At 30.1% G+C, this 23716-nt stretch overlaps 1 protein-coding gene across 2 annotated transcripts; it reads left to right on the top strand.

The window, feature by feature from the left end:
* Nucleotides 1–2398, top strand: LOC112602530 (cAMP-dependent protein kinase inhibitor beta-like). 2 transcript variants are annotated; one of them, XM_025350646.1, is made up of 3 exons: nt 1–683; nt 1288–1485; nt 2214–2398. In XM_025350646.1, exons 1-3 carry the CDS (start codon nt 572–574, stop codon nt 2291–2293), a joined length of 390 nt encoding a protein of 129 aa, XP_025206431.1. In that variant the 5' UTR covers nt 1–571; the 3' UTR covers nt 2294–2398. The 2 variants fall into 2 exon arrangements, with proteins under 2 accessions (XP_025206431.1, XP_025206432.1); XM_025350647.1 differs by having other exon boundaries at nt 569–683; nt 1269–1485.
* The last annotated feature ends 21318 nt before the right edge of the window (nt 2399–23716 follow it).

Here is a 23716-nt window from a genome sequence, read left to right as displayed (position 1 = left end):
CTGCGAATTGGGAGCGTTTCGGCGACGGCCGCGATGATAATAAAATATGTTTTTACAATAATTATAATGATAATAACAACGTATATTTTACAATGCCGACGAGGCTGTTACTCGCTCGTATAACGACAATGGTATTGTATAAAGTTACAGTAATGCGCAACGGACGGTCGAGCGGAGGTGCTGCCGCCTCTTTTGTAAATTGCCGGTTGTCGTACAGTTATTAATTATTATAGGTAATCGTTGTCGTCGTTGTCGTCGCATTTAATAATATTACAACGTTTCGCTTTTTTTTTGTATACATATAATATTCTTTGGTTGTTTTTTATTCTATTTCCCCTACTACCGTCGATCGAGTGATGCGCTCCCGCGCGTGACTCGCCGTCATTATCTTTAGGCCCGACCCGCGCGTTGGCCTTTTCACCTCGAGATTACGTTCAGACGTTGATTAGGGCTGAGACCAATAGCGATACGGTCGTCGTTGGACGGCTGGTGGAGCACACAATGTGCAACCGACACCTCGCCATCGTCTGTTGTCTGTCTGCTGACAGTGCTCCTTGATTGTCGTCAAACGATGCAAGTGCCTTCGTGTGGCGATACTATGACGCCAGAGTCAGCCGACAACGGTCTGTGTGACAAGTCCATAACGCTCCGCAAGCACCGCAAAAATGTATTTAATAAATCAGGTGAATCTGTCTTGCCTACGTGTTACTTGTTCCATGTCGACTTGTGCCTCTATGGCTTACTTAACTTGTGTGATTGTCCATTTTATTTGAACGTTTTGAGTGTTCAGATTTGGTTTTTTAGCATGATTAATGATAGATGTCATTGGTAAAATGACAAGCTATTTGAAATTCATTTGGACGACACAGACAAGACTGAGTACTATTATTCTGTTTAGAATATTGTTGGATTAGATGTTGCTTTTAATCTGATATAATGATAAAATATTTAGTTTTTAAAATTCTAGGTGCAATACTATTAATATTCTTACATAAAATTTTGTTTGTTCGATTGATAGTTGTGAGTAAATAATATCATGTCCATATTGGATTGCTTTCTACTTTTTTCTCTTTAAATACAATGTTAATCCCATTTTGTGTATTAAAAGTTCATAAAAAGCATATATATGCTTTTATGTAAAATAAATAAATAAATATCTTGGTCTCTAAACGTATAATTATCCATCAAGGATATGGGTAGTTGGTTTTTTTTTTTACAACCATACATATTTCATATTTCAAAGTGTTCTAATAATGTTGCTTTAATAGTGGTTTAAACTATGTGTAGCATTGAGAATGGTAGCTGCAGAAATGACAAGTAATCAAGATAAAGATGTCACTCAAGTGCAATACATAGATATCAGTCCTGATTTTCTAACAACTGGACGAACTGGCAGAAGGAATGCATTACCTGATATACTAGGTGAACACAAATTAACGTCCACAGCTGACTTGCCTGACCGATTACAAGCACTCACAACAAATGGTAAAGTAGTTGATATTTGATTAAATTAAAATAGAAAAAAATAATGCATAATAAGTTTTTATCTTTAATAAATAGTTATACAATTATCCACTTGGACATTAATTCTTGCATTATTTACTATCGAATTGCTCAATATCTAAATGTTTTTTTCTCAGATAAATAGAAATGTATGTATATACCAAAATATAAATTAAATGCACAGATTAGGTATATGATGTATATGAAATAAATTGAAAACACATTCAAATAAAATTGATATTTAATTTAATTAATATAAAATTATATTTATATAATAATTATATTACTTTGTATAACTATAATTATTACTATATAGTATATTTTATTATATATATATATATATATATAATACTTTTAATCTCTTGTAATTCTAATACAGTACTCGAGTATGAAGTTATTATGTTATTGAAACTGATAAAGAAACATACTAATATAACATAATTATTATTTGATATAGGATCAATTCAATAATTTGATAACAATTTGTATGACTAAATATTGGTCGTAAATTGTTATTATATTTTTATAAATACATTCAATAATATGATTGTGGTATAATAGTATTAAAAAAAAAAAAAATGCAATAATTTAGGGTTCCTAAAGCTCCTAGGTTTTGATTTGATCAATAATACTGTTTTTAAACAGGGGATAAATCCACCGCAATTTTATTTTTTCATAGTTATTAATCTTTGTTGATTTTTGTAACACAGAGGGAACTGAGACGAGTAATATGCAGCCATCAACTAGTAGTGATTCAGACATGATAAAAACACAAAATGCAACGTGTTGAATGACTGAATGACATTTACAACTATATCTACTACTACTACATGTTCCGAAGGTAAAATGAAACAAAATAAACACGTCTAGATTGGCTAGATGTTGTAGCCTCAAATATTTTTGAGTTGAACAGAAAACAACCTAATAGTTTTAATATACTCCTAGTCTCCTAATAATCAGACCAAAGCATAAAAGTACTTTATTTTATTTTTTTCATTTATTTATTTAGTTCCGTAACTTTTTTTTTATCGAAATGTTTTGTTCCTCTATTCAATTGACTGTATGTAAATTTAAAAAAAAAATTGTATAAATCTTTTTTTTTTTTTTGTGAAAAACAATTATTGTAGTAAATATTTGATTCCTAAGTTATAGAAAATTATATGTTGTCCTAAATCATTTCCTAAACTTAAATTATTGAATTTTATATATGCTGAAATAATATATTTAAAATATAATAATAATCAAGTTAATTGCTTTTAATCAAGTATTGTATACGTATATATTTTGTTTGCAAAAGACTAAGAAAATAATATATTCAAGATCACTTATAATTAATCAGTTGATACATGTTTACTGCTACTTTCAAGCATAATTCACAGCTTTATAAACATAAATAATTGTTAATAATAACTAATATAAAATGTATAGATAAATAGCAGACAATAAAACATTTACTATAAAGTAAAAAAAAAAAAAAAATAGGAAAGTTTAGTGTTGATAATAATTACACACGGTCAGGTTGTGATATTTTAAATATTTTTCCTATTCAATATTTTTCTCATTTAACCATATATTTTTTTTTTTTATATAAATATTACTATTTTTTTTTCAAAGCTATTTATATTATATCAACAATTATTTAAGCTTATAAAAATTAGTGATGGCTAAACCTGGGTAATATTACATGAAATCTTAAGTAAATTAAATTACTTAACTACCTACGAATAAATAAATAGAAGATTATTTTATTATATTTAAAAGATATAATTTAGAGCATGTGTGAAGTATTACTAAAATAATATTGTATTTTAGAAGAATGACTGAACATAATTTTAAAACAAAGATTTCTCAAAAAATACCTAACTACTTTTAAAAGTTTAGTGTCATTATTAGTTCCTGTTTTTTGTTAATTTTGAAATTTTGAAATATTTTAAAATTTATTTATACATCTAGATAATTATTTTCTTGAAATTATATTTTGATTTGTGTTGCTGTTAAAATAACAATTTTCTACCAATTTTGGTTCAAAGAATGTGTCTTATAGTTTATTTTTTATACAGTGATAAATACTTTTTATTTTAATGATTAATATTAGCTATGATACATTTAATACAAAGTTGATAAATATACATAGAAATTATTTTGTCAAACATTCCAATAAAATCAATTGAATAAGAAACATGATTCTTAGGAATTGTAAAAAAATAAACATTGAACTACAATATTACTTATTAATTTTAAAATTAATGGTACATGTATTAATTTATATTTAAATGTGAACTAATAACCAACCTCCATTGCATTTTAATTGTACTTAACAATTTATAATATGAATACAAAAAAAAGCATTTTATTTTTAGTAATATTAAAAATAAACTACCGTGAAACACTCTTAAATGTATTTATTTTTGTTCCTATCAACTTTTTTAAATTGTATTTTTTTTTCAATTTATTATTTTAATAAGTTTATCTAGAGTAAGTTAAGCTTGTGTTATATTTTTCTGATAAAATTGATAAAGGTGATGTTGTTGAAAAAAGTGAATTTACTCTGAAAATTATTTATATTTATGTATTATTAATGACATCTTTAATAAAATTGTTGTAATAAGTGTTTAATCATAAAAATATGACTTGTGGTTAGTTAGTTTTTAATATGGCTAAAATGTCAGAATGAAAATAAAATAATTTGCCGGATATCATTTATAGTATAGGCAATTCATTAATTCAAATAATTTAAAACCAAAATGGGGTGTTTATACTTTTAACCTATTAACAAAAACCATAATATAGAATATTATAATCTTTTACTTGGTAAGATTTATATATGAATCTAATTTAATTTTTTGTTGACATATTTAATTTTTCCATACTTCTAAATACTATTTTTATTTTTTTAAATGTTAATAAAAAATCCTAAATACTCTAGTCTTAAAAAAATGCTTTTTTTAAAAATTAACTTATGTATTTTTTTTATGAGCTAGTCAAAGCATTTGTTGTATGTAGGCTGCCACTTATGTCAAAATATAGTTTTCTACAAGGGTTTTAGTTATTACATGGATTCAATTTTCAATCTATAATGATTCTGTGTATCGATTATTTCAATTATTATTTTTCCTAAATTGAAACTTATCCCTATTGGATTGATATTTATAATTAAATAATTAATTTATCTTAATCATACTGTTTTTAGATTAAACACTCTATGATATTTTGTTTTATATATTGAACATCTATTATTATTTATTGATTACCTATTTTACAATATTGCTATTCACTTTCTAAGATTAGATTTACTAATTATTTAGCACACAAAAGCACTCTAACTTTATAGATTTTATGCTGTTAATTATGTACTTAGCATAGTGAAATATTGAGTTTTGTTAATATTTATCCTACCTACTGTACGTCTAAGTCAATTTTTTATACGAAATTGTGATTTTAGGTAGATATGGTTTTAATATATTTGTACATGATAAACAAAATTAATTAAATAAAATGTAAACATTAACTATGTGTTATTTGATTTGTAATTGATTCTTCGAAGAGTAATAATTCCTTTAATCTATTACCTATTTAAAAATTATAACATCCTAGTCCATAATTTATTAAAAACAAAAAATGTTTAAATTTGTAATGGGTTATTATTTATTAAAGATCATACAAAGCGTTGTGTCTGTCATCAGAAAATTAAAAAATAAAACGTTTTCTGTTTTCACTAAACAAAGAACATAAATAAAAGTTGTACAAAAAATCCAGAGAAAACCGTGCTTACATGATTTTATTTTAATTGGTCAGAACCGTTCATATAATTAAGAGTTACTAGTTCTTACAAATTATATATTATGTATACAAATTTTAGTAAAATAAATATTTATTATTTGATAATAATTAAATAAAAGTCAAACAGCTACGTATTTCTTCGGCGTATCACAGGGGTGGAGTGGCTCAACAATTCTTACCGGAAAAAAAAGGTATTTTTAAGTCATTTTTTTTCAAATTTAATTTATTTTTATTTCTTGTCTTATTGGTTGATATGTGTTAACCATTTTTTGATTATTTGATTAGCAGATAGTTTAAAACAATTTATTTGGCCTACATATTGGTAGAAGCTATTACCAATTTATTGTCACATATTTTAATTTCTTCCTAACTTCTATTATAAACTATAAAGTAGTATCGAATATCGATCATAAAAATGTTTGACCATTATATGAATTATAAAACTCCCTCTAAGTAATTTCATAATTGTACAAAGGTATTATTTTATATTTACACAAATATATCACTAGAAATTTATATACCTATATTTTGTAAAACACTTAGCTTTTTGTTTTAGAAAATTTAATATAAATTATTTTACAATAACAATTTTTTCGGATATATTCCTATTATCACAGATAATACAAACATAATCTGCGAAATTGAGTATTATTGAATAAAAATTAAAGCCTATGACATTCACAATCATATTCCTGTATTTTGTTATTTTATTTAAGTAACTACCTACCTATTATTTTAATCATAACATAATATTAAAAGCTGTCTGAAAGATTATTTATAGATTGTGTGGTTTACTGGCTTACCGTTATAATTTTATAATAATGTACGACATAACTACGTAAGAGATTGAGTTATTGCGTAGGTACCTACTTATTAGTTGTTGAGACCACGAACTAAAATATTTTAATTCGTGGTTCACACCGTAAATTTGTTTTCGTTGTATCAACAGTCAACTAAAAATAACAAATTATTAATTGTTTTCATCATAAGACCATGCCATTTCTTTATAAGCAAGTCGGGCCACTAGGTATTGTCTCAGTTGCCCGGTGTGCCACTCCGTCCCTGGACGTAGTTATGTCATAATACTAATATTTTTGTTTTTGGAAATATTTTTCAATGTCAGATAAAGCTCTGATTAGTAGAAATAAATAATAATGATTGTCTCTCGTCAATATTTATGTTTAAAATAATTACATCATTTTGAGCTAAATAATTCATCACAGATGATTAAAAAATAATAGTTTCTACCTAAATATTGTAAAACAATAATAATTATAATTCTTTTTTATAATATTAAGTCATATTATAATTTATTGGTTAATTCAATATTTGAATTATTTATAAAAAAAAAAAAAAACTATTTTAATATAATTTTGAGTTCCTGTATTTGCTTCGTGAAGGGTTTTTTCTCAATTGTATAATTATTTATTTATATTAAAAAATAAAATACTATATAGTATAGGTTTTGAGTATAGATGCCTCGATTAAATAGGTCATTTCAAAATCTATAATTTAAAATGTCTAATAACCCAAAATTACGAGAAAAAAATTAAAAATGTAGTAGATACTTACTAAATTATGTATTTGGTATATATTTAAAAATTTTAGTATCATTAAATTTAAATAAATCGTGGTTTTATCTCTGTCATAATTTACTAAAATTTTTCCTTGAAATTACCTCTGAAGGTATTGAGTAATTAGATACAATTTAATACCAGAAAATGAGAACATAGTAATACATGTCCCGTTTTGACGAAGTCAAAGAATTTATTGTTCGTTGAAAATTTAAACAAAATTATTATTGTAAAACCATTAGCTCTTCCAGAATCTAAAATTTTTAAGAATAATTATATTTACTTTTATTTTAACTTTAAGGTACGCTTTAAACTTTAGGGTACGTTTAAGATAATAATTTTCCTATAATCATTGATATCAACACTTTTTTGCATATTATTATGAATTTTATATTCGAGTTGTAATTAATGTAAATTTATCGATGCATTATTAATCTCTTTGTAATAATAACTTCTAAACAGATGTCAGATTCAATATTTGGGTAATTTTATTTTGTTTGTCGCGGTGTACCTAGCACCTACCAATGGGTTATTGCTTATAGCAAATCAATACGAATCAGTAGTCAGTACTAATCTTAATTTGATTGATGTATTTAGACGTATAATTCGATCACTTGTGTATATTTTAAGTCATTTTTTTAAGAGGAACTTGTGTCGAGGAGAAGAGGTAATGTCTTGCTAATAGGTACACTTGAAAAGATGACTCTCTGATTACGCCATCACTGTATAACCTTCATATATTTTCACCTACGCTCCCATTGTCCACGTAAGTCACCTATTGATAATTTTTTTTTCTTCGACGAGGTGAAATGAAATTATCAAATAATCGCATGTACGAGTACAACGGGTATTTGGTGTTCTACTTCAACTTTAAAATAAAAGACGTAGAAGTTAAGCGATGAAAAAAAAATTGCATAATATTCATTACAACAAAATTTTATTTATTTTATTTACTTCGCCATAAACTTAAAACTTTTTTATAATAAATTTCGCCAACGGGCTTCAAAAACTACATAATTGAAAATACATAATTATTGTTGTTTTTTTATAAAAAAACATAGCGTACGGATTTTAAACAATATTATGCGTCGCGCTAACAAAAGTTCGTACCTAGGTTGTACGGGCCGCGAGCAACGATAATGATCATTAATAAAACACGTATTATGTATGAGCAAACTTTTGCCGAAAACTACTACCTGCCTAAGTAACGCGTGCCACTTTCGCACCGTTTGGCAATTCTTGGATCGATTCAAAGAAATTTGGCGTTAGTGCCCAGCTGACTACCTCGTTATGTCATGTTGATTTAATCGCAATAAGTATATACACTATACCTACATATTTTATCAAATTTGTTTTTAATTCGATATTATCTTTAATATTAATTTATTATATTAAATATTAAATTATAATATTGAAGGGATTGTTGCAACTACCAGATAGGTTCACTTTTTTTAGTTGTATAAAATACGATGATAATGTATGATGATTTTTTTTACATCTTATCTTGTTAATATGTATACCATACGCGAATTACCAACAATTGTTTTATTTAATTTAGTACAACTTTCATACACCATAATAAATTTTGATACTTATTGGATGTAGCGGCTATACCCAATTATCTGAGTAAAATATTATTATTGCATACAGTTTTGAGAACATTAAGCTTTATATTTTGCTGGGTTAGTATACTGACAAACTTGCTCCCGTAAAATTATGTTGTAATATACCTACTAAAGTCGCTACAGTATACCTATTGGAATAATTATTTGTGTGAAATATGTGTTCAAAAACACCGAAACATTTAAATCATTTGCCGGGTCGCCTAGACACAATAATTTTAATCGACAAAATAAGTTTTATCAGTTTTTAATTATTACATTTATTATTTGCTGAGTTTAAATTAATAATATTCATATTTTTCAATAAAGTAGTTTTCATATGGTAATGTGGCACTCATAATACCCAACAAAATTGTGACACCAGCTGAAGATCACAGCAGTCTACAGACCCAATAACCAATTAGTATTTATAGTGGCGTAACTTGGAATCAATTTTGGGGGGAGCATTACGTAGTAAAATTAAAAATTCATTGGTAAATTTTAAATAAATAGTAATTTATTCAATAACTCAATTTTTTTTTATTTTACATTATAAAACTGATAAAAAGTATAAAACTCAATAAAATTATTAAAAATTATACGTATTACAATATTATATACCTACCTTCTAGTTTATTTTAACATAATTTGACAACCATGAATGGATGCACCTTCATCAAATTCGTCAGTATCTTGATCAATTGTTTATCTCTTTCAATATAAAACACTTAAACGATAAATCTATTATTAATTTTATTATTTTATAATGTATTATGCTGTTTATTTTTATATATAATAAAGTAGAAGTTGAATAATAACTTTTAAAGGGAGACAAAACCTCTCTTTGCCTTCCTCGATAAAATATCTCAAGGTGAAGTTTCCTCCTCTTGCCCTCCCAGATAATGCCTATGAGCGCATATATTTTTCTTTTTGACTTTTAATGTAATCACATTTGTATAATAATAAAAACTAAAAAAAAATTGTGATACTTAGTATTTCTCTGTATGTTAGAACACGCGTCATTAATTAACAGATTTGAAATAATCAATAATCGATAAACGAAATATGATAGCGCAATGGTGTGCTATAAAAATTTTACGTGATACCTTATAATATAAGTAGGGACCGGATTTATATATGAAAAAAATCCTTAAAATATGCTTCTAAAAATGCTGTGATATGCTAAAAAATATGCATTTATCGTTAAATATGCACTAAAAATTGAATCGAAAATATTTTATATTTATTAAATAAGTATATTAGTTAATTGAGTATTAAAAAAAAGTATAAAAATGTTTTAAAAGTATTAAAAAGTATTTCGTAATTTTCGCCATTTAAAATTCTTTATTTTCAATCTATAAAATATTAACGCATGTTAATAAAATATTAAAACAAAATTTGATATATATATATTAATATATTATACATAATATGTTGCACATGAGTATGCCATCTTATCTTTGGCAATAACGACCAGTCGTAATTTTATCAAAATTATGTGACTGTGAACGTGAAAATACGACGAAAAATAAATATATTAATATTTGTGCTATAATAATAATATGCACTAAAAACTATTTATATGCATTAAATATGCATTTGGTATAGGTAAAACCATTGAAATAAAATGTAAAATATGCAAAATAAAATTAGTGTTATTTTAATAAGAATGATCTAAATCGGAGACAATTCTCGTTAGATTTCAAAAACCTTATTCCAATACATATATGCGTTTGCATGTAAATTCGGTCCCTTAATATAAGAATGATGGTTCATAACCACGATATAATATAGTTATTAACATTTTTATAATATATATATTATTAATACTATTATTTTCGTTGATGCAAAAAGACATTCGTCGAACGAAAAAATAATCCAAAAACAGTTCTAAACACATAGATATTCAATAACCTTTGATAGCCATTTGGCAGCAACATTTTCTTATATTTTATATGAATATTACTAAATTATAATGGGCGTATGAGGAAAGGGTTTGCCTTATTTCCACTCGCTGCGTAACTTGTTATTCTATCCGAAATATCATGAAAATTTAAAACACAACAATGTTCTGATCTTTTTGGAACACATTGTGTAAGATGTATAACATTGTAATCGTAGGTATTCATTTTTAAAATTTTAATCGGTTTGAAGGAAGCTATAAATAAATAAATAAAATTCTTTATAAATACATCATATATTCATGCATCATAATATTAAACATATGAGAGATCCTACTTTCTAGTTAAGTCTCCTTTAAATAATAAATTGTTAACCACCACTTTTGTCCAAAAAAATGTGCAATGATTTATCTAAATATCTAATTTTTCATATTGCTAGTTATGCTTAACATTTTTAATTTGTACAACTTTATAAATATATTTGAATGTTTATTTCAATATAAATGTCAATGAAAAAACTAGGTTAAAAATAAATCTAAAAACCACTTTGTCATACTACTAAAATGAAGTACCTACAGTATTGTAGACGGGAAAATAAAAAAAAATATTAATTACCTACCTACATTCATTTTTGGTTTTACTTAATTTTTATATACATCGTATTAATATAAAAGAAAAATGACCTGTAACAATATCTGTTACGCCTGGCATGAAGCTGTATACTCACGCAAATGCGCTGTATCCAAGACTACACAATTGTCAATTGCATGTAGATAATAAAAAATGCATTTAAAATACGGTTGTGGTGCACAGATAATAAATTATTTTCTATGTACCAAGGTATAAACGACAAAATTTTTGTATATATAATATATATAAAATATATTATTTATCGTTGACCCGTTGCGTATGACTGCAACAAATAAAAAAATTATATTCAATAATAAAAGTGATATTAATAATTATTATACTGGCACTAGACAGGTTTATCTATATAAAAAATGTCCACAGCAGTCGTGGTCGCATTTGTGTCGGTATAATAATCGGCGGATGAACGATATTGACAGCTTGTAACGTATAGCAAACCTCTATCATGATGTTTCCATTCTGTATTATGGATTTGACCCAAACGTCCTAAACTGCAGTTAGGATACTACAGTCGGAATTGAAATAAAATTTTGTTTGCAATACTATATGCGCATGAATGCACGATCACAATAGTGTAGAATAAAACCGAGTGAAAGAAAAAAATAAAAAAAATAGATCAAACGGTTACTGCATTAAAATATATGAATTGGAGCTGAACGTTCGAAATTTCAAAAATAGTGTGTTTAAATTTATAAATACATTACACTATACTACAGTTGTTAGTTTTTTAGAAAAATATAATTTATGGCTCTACAACTGTCTGCAACGGTATTTACTCTAATCGCCAACTGGTTATCTAATCTATCGACTAGTCGACACTAAATTAAAACTTGTTTGGTTAGAATTAATATTTATTTTTTTTACATACTTCTAACGATATTCTATTTATTGTTCGTTTTGATAAATTATTATTAAAATATTACCTATATTGAAATGTAAATTTACGTGAAAGAAATTAAAATAATACTCATAAATTGTACACTTAAATCAACACCACTTATGAATTATTTAAATAAATAAAGGTCAGTTTGAGTTTCATTTTCCATCCGTACAAAAAATATGCAGGGTTCGTAACACCAATGCCTAGTTAAATCATCTGCAAAATTATTAAAGCTAAACTAAATTTAAACATTTTTTTTAAAACTTATTTCTAAAGAAAAATACTTTTTAACGAATTTTAATGATGCATATGTAAAGCGCTAGTATTAAGTTAGATTCTTAAGTATAGTTTAAAAGTATCTGTTTTTCATTTAATCGAAGAAATATTAGACAGTCACTACAACAGCTATTACGTGCATACATCTTCATGTAAAATACACCTTTTAGCAAAACGGAGGAGTATTTAACATATTGTACTGAATTCTGGTCGGGTGACACACAACTTCACAACAAAAACACGACTAGCACAAAAAAATCGCACACGGTTACATTAAAATTATGATATTACAATATCACATCATAATATAGTATACTGTTAAATTAGAAAATGTATAATGTATAATATATATTATAATTTTTTGAACAATGCGTATTTTTTGTCCTTCGCGAGACTGCTCCAGGCTAATAATATTAGCCACTAGCCGTGATGCACACATATATGTTATATAGGTAGAACCTACTGGTACGACGAATAAATATTTCAAAACGATATACGGTGCGCGCACGTTGTTAATAAGTAAGTGCGTATGGCCGAATGTGTATAGTAGCTATAGTATACGTATAGGTATATAGCTATATATGGCGAGGTTGTTTTTCCTCGCGACCGACCTTTGTCACGAGAAAACGAAATAAAATACGCGGCGGTGGCGGCGGCGGCGGCGGCGGAGGAACGCTAAATAGTAAATCGACTTTATTTCAGATCGATAAGGGGCAAAAAAAGGAACCCCCGACTGTAAAACAATTTCAATGCACGGCCGTATACCTATAATACACACATATAACTGTGGTAGGTAAGCATATACCTACAATACTAATACCGGTATTATAATAATGGAAAACAAGAACGTATACCACGGTCGACCTACCTACAGTATGATATTTTGTTCGTATCTACGATGACCTACTATGTATAGATTTCGAACATTTTCCAGGGTGAGTATAACTGTTGTACACAATATTTTAATGCGTAGTGCCCACGTATATTATGATGAAATACGTACGGTGTGTCGACGCGGCCAGAAAAAGAGAACATTTATAGACGGCTAGTCACAGCGATCGTTAGTCGTCCGGTGATTTCTATGATTTGACGGGGCCTATTTCCTGCAGCGGTGAGTGGGAGAAGAGGAGAATGAGGAGGAAGCGAGTTCAAAATGGTTAGTCAAATTTTTGGTTTTTTTTTTTCGCTCGCCGATCGTTTGACGACCATCGCAAAACGGCTGAAAAAATATATACCTAATCGTCTTATAATTAAATTTAATTCTATGTTTATTTGCATAAGTATTATTTACTCGGACCCGGTTGATTGTTTTTTTCCGTGCGGAAAACCTATAATACTTATACTATACGTGTACATGTCTGTGGCCTCGGCACTTCGCGTATATATCATTTCGACAATATATGCATGGTCGCCGTTCTATGAACAAGTCGATATGTTTACGTTTTGTACGATTCGCGGTGCAGCTATCACAAGGCGTTGCGAAAAACACGAATAACCGTCCTCGCGGCACAAATGTTTCGGAACGTTGAGCAATGTGTGAGCACCGGGCGGTTCATCGTGTTTTTCCGAGTCGGATGTGAGGGAAAACACATAAAAAAAACACTCCCGAATTTGCAGTATATGATACAATACGATATCTAATAAAAGTCGAGCCGTCTGCCGCGCGGCGTGTGTTCGTGTCATATGTGTACGTCTTACACAATATAATATTACATTTCATACGGACACGCTAATGTGACGTATTCATATGTAAACGCGAGTACCTACACGCGGAGAAAAATAATAATATTTAACTAACCGGGGAAGGGAACACGGAGAGGGACAGAAAGGCAATAATAAACGTACTGGACACCGTCATGTCTGCGTTGTTAGTCGTGTCTAAAATATATAAGTCGTACTTTACTTTCGAACGTATATATTATGATTTATGATGCTTACGATCCGTATAATGCTAGTCGATCAACACAAGCATTCCTCATTTCTTATTTATTACTTCTATAGCAGCGCAAATCATAATATATTACATAGTGCTGTAATATTATCTACTATAATATAAATAATATAATACTATATCGTAGGTACGGACGGTACGATTCGGATAAACGTATTAACTATAATATTAAGTATGAACAGGATTGATTTTCAATCAACAAAAAAGTTTCCGACATCAACGAGGAGTATCATTGACACCGGAATATTAAAGACTGTTGTGATATTTACATCAATCAAGGTATACATATTTTTAGTATTTATATTAAAAGTTTTGACGATAAATTAAAATAGATAAAAAAAAAAAAAACATTAAAGTTAAGACAACACAAGTGCGTATAGAGAACATTGCGAATAAGAGTGATCAGAAAATAAACGAGACGCTTTCATAACACCCCTACGAATTCCCCAATCGTTACGTCCTTACCAAGTTCTGAGTTCCCAGTTGTGCTTGTACGTCTGAAATCGTCGTGTTATGTTCGAATACCGTGTTTTCAAATAACGAGGATGTCGATATGTCGAAAGATAACAAGTGTTATTCTAATACAACCGCAGTCTGACAGTGCGGCACGCGCGTAGCTCGCCCCGGCGCGAGACGGTGCAGTGGTGTGTCGTAGCGGTATGAAATTTGAAAGCAATATAGATTATTCATCGTTGGTCACACATTCGGAACGGACGAAATGTAAGCGAATAAATCGGTAAACGTAAACACGCGTATTGTACCGTCGTAAAGCCGGGTCGGGTTAGATTAGGCGCCGTTAGAGCCGCCTCGTGCGGAGTCGAATATACTCAAATTTTAGGCGACGCGTTACCCCGACGTTTCGTTATACCTATTCGACACGCACTCGTCGAATAAATGGAACCAAGGCGGGGGCCGGGTGCAGTGGAAACTCTGCTCAACGTTATTGTGCCGGGATTACCGGAGAACAACAACAACCGTCGCGGGAAACGAGACGGCCGAGTACCTGCATTGCCTATCCAAAACGCCGCGTTAAAACGTAATGATAATATAATGTTATTCTATTGCAGCACGACGTGTCGTGGATTAAAAAAAAAAAAAAAAAATCGCTCGGTACAAGAGTTACGGGTAAAACGGACCCGACGTACGCGCAAACACAAACGCTCGCGTTTACCGATTTCGCGATCGCTTTAAGTATAATATTATTATCATGCCTAAACCTACCGTGTATACAATATAACGCGCGCCCCCGTCGTCCGAACACATACACACCCTAATCGAATGCGGATGACGAGGGACCGCGGGCTCCGGTCGTTCAGAAGCGAGAGACCCGCATATATAATAATATGATATACGTATATGTATTTAATATTACAACGTATTGAACTGACCCGAACGCCGCGCTCGTAAATCGAGAGAACTCGCCCGCTTCTGTATACATATTACTATTTATATTATGATGTATACGTTATTGTATACGACCGCCGTTATTATTTTATAATATACACTCGTAGCAGAATGTAATATGATACCGGCTATGCGCGTTTATATTGATGCAATAATGTAATATGTCAATAATTCGTCGTTACTCGCCCGAAATGTTTTTACGTTACGTGGCCGTTAAAATCGGCGATATGATTTTCGCGTATATACCTATACCCCACAAACCGAAATTATAACCGTACAGGTAATATAAATCGATAGGTACGGACAAATTGTTATGCGAGGTAATAATAAAAACAATTGCACTGCAGACATGGTATATTATATTATACGCACACGTGTTTCCTTTACGCGGGTGCCCCCCCCCCCACTCCCCCGAGTGAAGGAAAGTTCACGTTCGACGCTGCGGCGATAAACTATAACATATTTGCGCATAATAGTTTTTTTCCGACGCGGCTTAACGTCAACCTACACGACTATACCGACGTTTACTACCGCGATGGTTCTAAAAAAAAATACGGTCGATAAGTTGTAAATTATTATTAAAAACCTACGACATCATTATAATACATATTATGTCATACGACGCGTGTACAGAAATCGGTAAACTAGCTTTTCTTATACAGTCGTTAACGCGTAACACGTTTAAGACTCGTCACGGTAAATCGCGTTCAAAAATAAATTTGGATGAATATATGATATGTAAATATATGCTTATGAATTAGATCAATAGTAGTAATTATTTCGTATAAGTGTGACTTGTTATGGTGCTATATGACTAGACATGTTGATACCCAGTCCCGATCATTGTATTGTGACATACGCTATGTACTCGTTCACTAAATAACTTCAATAAGGCAGTGGGTATGTAGCTAAGAGCATTATTTTTAACTCACAGTAAAATGCAAATTTGATACCATAAAGTTTTAATCATGTAACAATGAATTAAATTTTGCATTTATATGGACATTTTTGATTTGTAGGTTACAAAGTACATATCGGTGTTAATTCCGCAACCCTAATTACAACGAAATTTATTCATGTACGTCATGAATGTAAAAATAATGCCATTTAGATAATATTCACCATAAATTAAAGTAGATATATATACAACAAGTTTTATTCATTGTTGTGCTTGTGTACAGTATGTACAGGAATTGGGTATTTGTTAATCACTTTTTTGTATAATTAGTAACAACTTATGTACTAAATATAATAATTCGTGCTTCAGAAAGGAAATAGTTTTAAAAATGCTGTAGATCAGATGAAGTTAAGTTTTTTTTTAAAACTATAGTCAATATATTTCCCGATTTAATAATAAAAAATTATTAAATAGTTTTTAGCAGAATGGGACAATGTCGACTGAAAATTTTGGAAGCTGACAATTACCTTGTTGGTTGAACATTTTTCTAATCGTGTCTGAATTACTTCCTAAAGAATGTCTCTGAGATCATGTGTTATCACATTCAGTGCCTTATTTTCATGAAAATTTACAGTTATTTAAGTGTCTAAATCTAGAACGATTGTCGATCTGAAAAGGATAATTCCATGATTTATGGCAATTAAACGAACATTTTTAATTTCACTTTGGTTTTAGATGATCTATTGGATATTTTAAAAATCCGTCTTCTCTGAAACACACGCGCTACATAACAATAGGCTCGACGTTTTTAAACCGTTACAAAACTATAACCGTGATTTTTTTTTAAGATTTTATCTAATAACAATGCTTTTTTTTTAGGGCAAACTTTTTAAACACACAGATTTACGCGTATAGTTAAACCGTGTACACAATGAGCGCGGAGGTGCATTCGGCGGTGTGCGGTAGTTTGAGGGTGTAGGGGTGCAAAAACAGTTGGTGAATACTAAATACTGCAACGTGAATATAAATATATACATAAAATGTATTTGACCGACTACCGGCTTTCAGTATTTTGCATAATGGGACGTGATCGGAAATTCGTTAACTTTTATCTATACATTATTATATGTACATATATATCATTATATATATGTATACATATACATACAAGAGGTAAAAAAAAGTTCATCGCTTTTGTATTCTCCACCCTCCCCCGTACCATATTTCTTTTAAATACTCTGAAAACGTTTATATTTTTATTTTCCGGGATCGACAACGACCATGACCGTGCATTTTATCAATAATAAAAATAAAAATAAAAACATGAGACTATACGACGGCACCGAGATACATCCGTCAATTAATCTTGGTGTCGTACAGCAGCTGCTAACCTGAGGTAGGCTGAGTATCATTTTTCACAGGAATTAGTTTTAGAAAAAAATTACTCAAAATCCCTAAATAATTGTTATTACACCACAAATTATTACGATGATATCGGTTTTTGACGTTTTCAAAATAAATATGATTTATTTTTCTGGTAGTATACTGTTATAGCAATAAAAGACATTATAAATATGCTAATATTATCTACCTATTTTTAAATTGATGTAACATGAATATTAATTAATTAAAATCTTAATATAATAACAAAGAGTTAAGTAAAATAAAATTCTCATAATATATTTTAATTTTTATTGCATTAAACATATTATTATTATAGTATCACGATGGCGTTGTATTATAATTTGCAGTATTTGTATAACTTATTACAATTAACAACTATGCGTAATTCTGTCATCACTAATTAGATTCCATGGAATTGTTCAAATTAATAAAGATTAGAAAGAATATCTTGTAAAAAACTTCGACTATTACATTTTTTAAGTTCCCAGCTACAAACCAACAAAAAAATAATAATATAAACAAAATAAATATTTACGTTACTTTACATTGTTAAAATTATAATCGGTTAAACATGAAAAAAATGTCACAAAAATGTATTGCTCCCAAAATTCCACTAAGAGGATAATGACACACCTTACCCACCTCCCTAAATACATGCCTGGTTGTATAAAACGGCAATATAGTATCAAAAGTTAAGTATTTCTAAAAATTTAACTATTTGAACTTAAGAGAAAACAATAATATGCGTAATATTAAACTCCAAAAAGTTTCAGAGCCCCTGATAAGTTTAACTTAGCGACTAATATTCATTAAACTATACTACTGACTAAAATTTTCGAGGAAAAATCGTAGTTTAAATATGACAAAAATAAAATGAAATAATTTAAAAATTAAAGTATATTTAGAAAATAATAAAATTAGAAATATTAAGGTATTTACGATTGTTAACTTTTTAAATCGAATCAAAATTGATTTTGTCGAAAAATTGTGCGTTTTATAAACTTTTTTGGTTTTCTGTAATTTTTAAAATATACAGGGTATTTATCATACACTATCGTATGAGTTAGAAATTTGAATATACTTTAATTGCTTCAAAATGTGATGAGTAGCACACATAAAAAAAAAAAAAATCAACACATATTATTGTATAAAATGTACAATATTTAAGTAAGTATTGTACCATCCAGATCTAAACGTGGTCTGTAAATGAATCATATTGTTTATTCCCACATTGTGTGATATATTAGTAGGTAATGAGGTACGAATAAAAATTAAATAGAAAAAATATTTTAAAAACATTTGTATAAACGAAGCGTTGCGTATATTGTATTATTATATTATTGTTATAATTTTGCCACCCAAAAATGCGTGTAGACACAATACTTCATATATATATATACGCAGCGATACGCATTATAGTGTAATAACGAAGAAATATGTGATTCCGACAAATAAAAAATAATTTATTATGGGCAAAGGAAATTTTTTTAAAAAAACCTCTTACCGACGTATATATATGTGTGTACATACGCGATAGAAATAATAAACAGAATAAAAAGGTAGGTGTCTGTAATTCACACGCATGACAAAAAACACGCGAGTCCGTCCTGTCGTCGTATATAATAAGCAACTCACCTATAGTAGTCTGCTCATTAATAAAATACCATCTTGGCGGTGGTGTAAAGGGCTGTTTCTCACGCGTTCGTATAAGGTGTATTCGCATACATACCGTGGTATACGTGAATATCATGTACATATACAGGATGTCTCGTCGTTTCGGTCCCTGCTGCAGCGAACACATCGTTTAAATTCATTTTTTACGGATTTAAGTTACTTTTATTTTGTTTTTTTTATTTGTTGCCGCGTTTAAAATATAGTTACTCCGCGCATTGGTTTTATGATTTTTATTGAAAGTGCACAAAAACTCCACAAAAAGTTATTGGTACCTACTAATGTTCACATTCGCCCAATGCAAGTGGTGTGATTAATATCTTTCTCCGCGTATTGCATCACCATGGAACGCATAAATAGTACATAATATTATACAATAGAAGCTGGTGTGCTAGTCGTATTTTGTAGTTTTCCGCAAGTACACGGGGAATGTGAGGATTTCAGTTTCAAATCAATCGCAAAAAGACCATAATATTATGCTCCAGTACGACTTTTTCCATTTTCTAATATTTTGCACCGGACAGTAGAACCCGAAAACGATTGAACTAATTCCTGTACGATTCGCGATGGTCAGGGGGTGGAAAAATTTAAAACGTGGCGAAGTCGTTCTCGATTAGCCGACTTGACGGCGATACACTCAAACCTACGCGTTTTCCGCGAAATCCTCATCGCATGTGTGACTACACGCAGAAGTACTACGCGTGTACGAATATCGATCGGTATATGTCGATATCGCGGCTGATCATATCGTATCATCGCACGTACAGCTAGGTAAATCCAGCAGACCGTCAAGGCTATTGGATTTCGCGACTCCGACGGAAAACCGCAGCGATACGTTTCGAGTGACCAGTGACAGACTGAACGACCGGGATACCGGGAAATCTCCCGGTGGGCCGCTGATCGTATAAAATATATAATTTATTAATATTGTTATTGTGAGATTATAAATTAAAAAATATTATCTAATAAGTAATAATGAGTATGTAACATTATTATTAAACGTAAAAACCCAGATTTCTGATTATTTTAACATACGGGACCGTGAGCATACCGAGGGCCTCTAAAACTATGATTTCCCCGGGCTGTTTTTTTCTCCTTGTCCGCCACTGGTTTCGACTCGAAACCGCGTTTAGAAAAATGCCACGAAAGCCTCGCGTTACGTGTCGCGTCTATACGTATAATATTACGAGTTCTTACGAAATAAATTGCACGAAAAATAAATCATTTGCGCGGTGACAACCGCCGACGTGAAACATACCTTACGTACACACTATACACACATATGTACCTAACGTCGCGGAGAATGATGCACGTGCGTGCATGTGTGTGTGTGTGTGTAGATATATATATATACATACATAGCATATATTGTATATGAGCACCGGTATTGATGTCCCTATACGCGCCACCGAGAGAGAGAGAGAGAGACAAAGAAAGAGAGAGAGTGTGTGTGTGTGTGTGTGTGTGTGTGTGTATGTACACTAACCTTCCCCCAACGCTGTTCCGAGCGTGCCGTCGAGTGCGTATACACACGGCACGGCGTGGGGTGGAAAGCGGTCGCGTCCCTCCCCCTTACCCCGTCACTCGACTCGCCAACTCTCAACCAGCCGTTCAACCCCTCGAACACAACTACACCCCCAAACGCGGTATACCGGAGCCCACTGACTCCGTCTCTGAGAATTCGATTGCTTATCCGCGCGCGCCGCCGACGACTGCTGCGGCGGCGGCGGCACACTGCAATAATGCAGCACTAGCGCAAAAGTATACTATTATTGTTATTATTATTGTTGTTGTTGTTATACGTTACTGCCAATACGGTTATAAATGTTATTAAAAATATATTATCGTTGTTATTATCACTATAATTACCGTTATCGTTATTCCATGACTCCTGGAACCTCGACCGACGTCAGATTTTTCGGATCAATGCGACCTATAGCTTCACGCGTAACGTCACGTTGAACGGTTTAGGAGATATGTACACATATTATGGGTCCAGGTCATGTAACCATTGTTTCCATTAAAATATTGAAATTAAAAACATCAACGCCGTCATAGTTATACTACTTATACTTATTAATATTAATGTAGGTACATTTTTCGAACATAAAAAAAAAAAAATTATATACATTCTAATACTAACGAAATTGTCCAGCATTTGTATGTAAACATTTTATAAGTCATTACAATATTATATTATAATATATCAGGTAAATTAATATTACTTTATCAGGATCCGATGGAATTGTTAGAATATAATACACAATTATACATACTGGAATAATTTGTCTTACAGTAAAACGTCTCAATTTTTATAATGAAATGAGCTGATTAAAAAATTTAAATATTAACGAATCTTGGGTAAACATTAATACTCATAATGTCACGTGGTTTGATTTGAATAATCAAGAAAACATAAGTACCTATTTTGTACCTATAGTACGCGGGAAAAAAGATATTTTAGACAATGAAACGAGTGAATACATTTTTCCAATAATACCTATGTAATTAATAGTGATTACTGAATGTTCTTTGATATCAATAACTTAGAAGTTATAGTCGAGTTTACAAGAAATGTGTCGATGATCTTATGACGGTTGAAGATTTTGCTAGGATGAAAAAAAGTAACTGGAAGTTAAGCTCTGAAATACTATGAATACTTAGAATGTGCAATTTGTAAATTTATGATCGATTCTATGAAATTGTAAATCAGCACAACAGCGGTAGCATTATACAGGTTCACTATCGTACAACGAATCGTCTGCAGCTCAACACGCTAATTTATAAGTGCGTGTATAACAGATATTATGAGGTCTATGTAACGATTTAATAGTGTAGGTTTAAAACGGTTATTGAATTATGTATATTATATTAGGTCAGCGAGATCGATGTCATCGTACGTTTTTGATATAATTTTGCAGTTCGAGTTGAAACGATTATATTTGTAACATGTGTAAAAGGAATAACTTATTTTATTATTGAAACATATTTTTTTTTCGTGGTAATGATATGCGTGGATGGTACGCGGGAAACGTGCTAGAGCATATCGACTCGTAAAAGATTTTAAATTATTTTTATTGTAGATTTATACTTTAATGGTGACTATATATAGAGATATGCACGGCCTAGGGGCTAAACGTCGATCAAATAAAGGAGAAACCCAAATCGTGTTAAATGCAGTGCTTTTTTCACGATTACACAATAGTTAAATAAATATAAATTTCAGAAAATATTTTTCTATGAGTTGTATGTGTTAAATGTAAAACAATATTACATATAAATATTAGGGGTATATATTTACAAACGCAATTTATTTAATTTGGCTTAAAATAATCAAAAAAATCTATCATTGTGAACTTTATGGGTACGGGGTAGGCATTTTTTTTTTTTTTTTTTTTTAAGACATTTGATCGGATTTTTTTGGGTTATTTTATTCTTAACCCTTTTTTTAAGTTTAAATATACGTATCGAATTATTGCCATGTATAATCATGTCGATGTTTATAATACGACCCAAGCGGTTTGCGGGTATAGCTAGAGGTTGACGGGGTTCGCCAAGGTGGTCCCAATACACAAAATACATATTAAAATATATGTATGTTTACGCTTTTCGAGTTCGAAGCGTTATAGGTACCTGTACAATATTTTAGTAAGACGTAACATAATATATTATAAATGACGGGGGCGACGAAAATGACGACGGCGAGGACAAAAAGCGGCGCGCGGCATTCCGTGTATAGGTATTGTAATTTATGAAACCGAAGGCTCGCGGACATGCGGCGCCGGTGTCGTATAATATTATATGCATAGTAGCCGGCCGTTGTGTTATTGGTGTTTTGGCGGTCTTGTTTGAACTCAAGCCTTTAATTAAATACAAATATTGACATTTTCCTCAGGATTGTGTATGTGTATACATAATATAATAATACACACACAATACGTGTTATCGTAGTAGTAGTAGACAGTAGTAGTACTTATTAAACTATTTATTGGAATGTGTATAATTCAATAATCGTACAAATTAAAATAGGCATATACGCTAAAGCGTGCATTAAATTTGTAAATTAAGTAAGAAAAAAAATTGTCACTCTTTATGTTATCCACAAACTAATTTATTAACCAAAAATAAATTGTCAACTTTTTTTAAATCAAATCAAGTAAATATTTTTATTCACATTAACTTTAAACTCAACGGTCTAAATTTATTAATGAAATATTTAATTATT

Source organism: Melanaphis sacchari, unplaced genomic scaffold, assembly GCF_002803265.2.
Source record: "Melanaphis sacchari strain LSU unplaced genomic scaffold, SCAv2.0 Contig8_pilon_pilon, whole genome shotgun sequence".
In the NCBI taxonomy this organism is placed as follows: Eukaryota; Metazoa; Arthropoda; class Insecta; order Hemiptera; family Aphididae; genus Melanaphis; species Melanaphis sacchari.
Note: the sequence above shows the minus strand (reverse complement) of the source record. Positions and strands in the feature narration are given on the sequence as shown.